At 36.5% G+C, this 1,232-nt stretch overlaps 1 protein-coding gene across 6 annotated transcripts in view; it reads left to right on the forward strand.

Moving 5' to 3' along the window:
- USP37 (ubiquitin specific peptidase 37) overlaps nt 1–1,232 on the forward strand; it is a 97,055-nt gene that overhangs the window by 91,083 nt on the left and 4,740 nt on the right. For all 6 annotated transcript variants that reach the window (XM_026002164.2, XM_026002165.2, XM_072741742.1 and 3 more), the window contains 2 exons: nt 117–186; nt 598–736. In XM_026002164.2, the coding sequence (XP_025857949.1) occupies nt 117–186; nt 598–736 (209 nt within the window). The remainder of the gene's footprint in view (nt 1–116; nt 187–597; nt 737–1,232) is intronic.

Here is a 1,232-nt window from a genome sequence, read left to right on the forward strand (position 1 = left end):
TTTGACTACACACACACTGGAAGTCAGCCATGTTAGCTTTGATAATAAATTTAAATTTAGTGTTTTGCTTTTATTCAAATGAAGAGTTAAACGTCATGCCCACTTCTGTTTTCCAGACAGGAAATCTTCCTCATTCTTATCGGCTCATTAGTGTTGTCAGTCACATCGGTAGCACATCGTCTTCAGGTAAATGGACATGATGATTTCAGCATTTTATACATGAAGTAGCCAGTATTTGCTCCCCATCAGCTTGCTCTGTGCCTAGCTTCATGAGCTGTAGGTTGAATGCATCAAGAAAAAGTCTTAAATCTTTCCTTTGATCACACTAAATGTGAATTGTGTTAAACATGCAACTTTTTTCTTCTTTTTTTTATAAATGTCCCCAATTCCCCTATGTATGTGTAAATTTATTTATCCAAAAAGTTGTCCTAGTGTATATTTCTCCCTTAAATTTCTGTATGTTTTCTGAATGGTTTTTAGAAACATTGTTGGGGATAGGGTGGATGGGGTGGCTGTTTCTCTCTTCAAAACTTCCTGTACCTGAGAAAAATGCAGTGTGTTTTAAAAACTACAATTTTAAGATTGTGTTTATTTTAGGTCATTACATTAGTGATGTGTACGACATTAAGAAACAGGCATGGTTTACTTACAACGATCTCGAGGTATCTAAAATCCAAGAGGCTTCAGTGCAGAGTGATCGGGACCGAAGTGGTTACATCTTCTTTTATATGCACAAGTAAGAAACTACCAGGTCTGGAGCTGTGGGCTAAAAATCTCCCATACTTTTTTTTTCCTGTAAGGACAAATTGTTCCCATCACTTATTGATTGACAATTTTTTACTTTTGTTATTTTTGCTAGGGCTGCTATCTTGATATCTTAACTCCATATTAATTACTTATCTCAGAGTAGCATGTTATGTGATAAAACTGTCCTATCGTAAACATTTTTGGTGTTCAAGTTATATCAGCTAGAAGATCTGAGTTACATGGATGGGAACTACATAGCATTGTTATCAGGGGTAGCCATTCTCCTCCGCTCACCCCCCCCCCCCCCCCGTTTTCTCAAAAATCAGTACTTGGGGTTAAGATAGTGATCAAATGAATGAGCTGCTTATTTAATAAAATTTAGACACCAAATGGAATTGTGTGGGCTTTATCTCAGCATCTTCTGTCTATCCTTTGGCTTTGCTCACTGAATTTCCTGTTTTATTTCTTGTTTGTTTTATCCTAAG

Source organism: Vulpes vulpes, chromosome 16 (genome assembly GCF_048418805.1).
Source record: "Vulpes vulpes isolate BD-2025 chromosome 16, VulVul3, whole genome shotgun sequence".
Lineage (NCBI taxonomy): Eukaryota > Metazoa > Chordata > Mammalia > Carnivora > Canidae > Vulpes > Vulpes vulpes.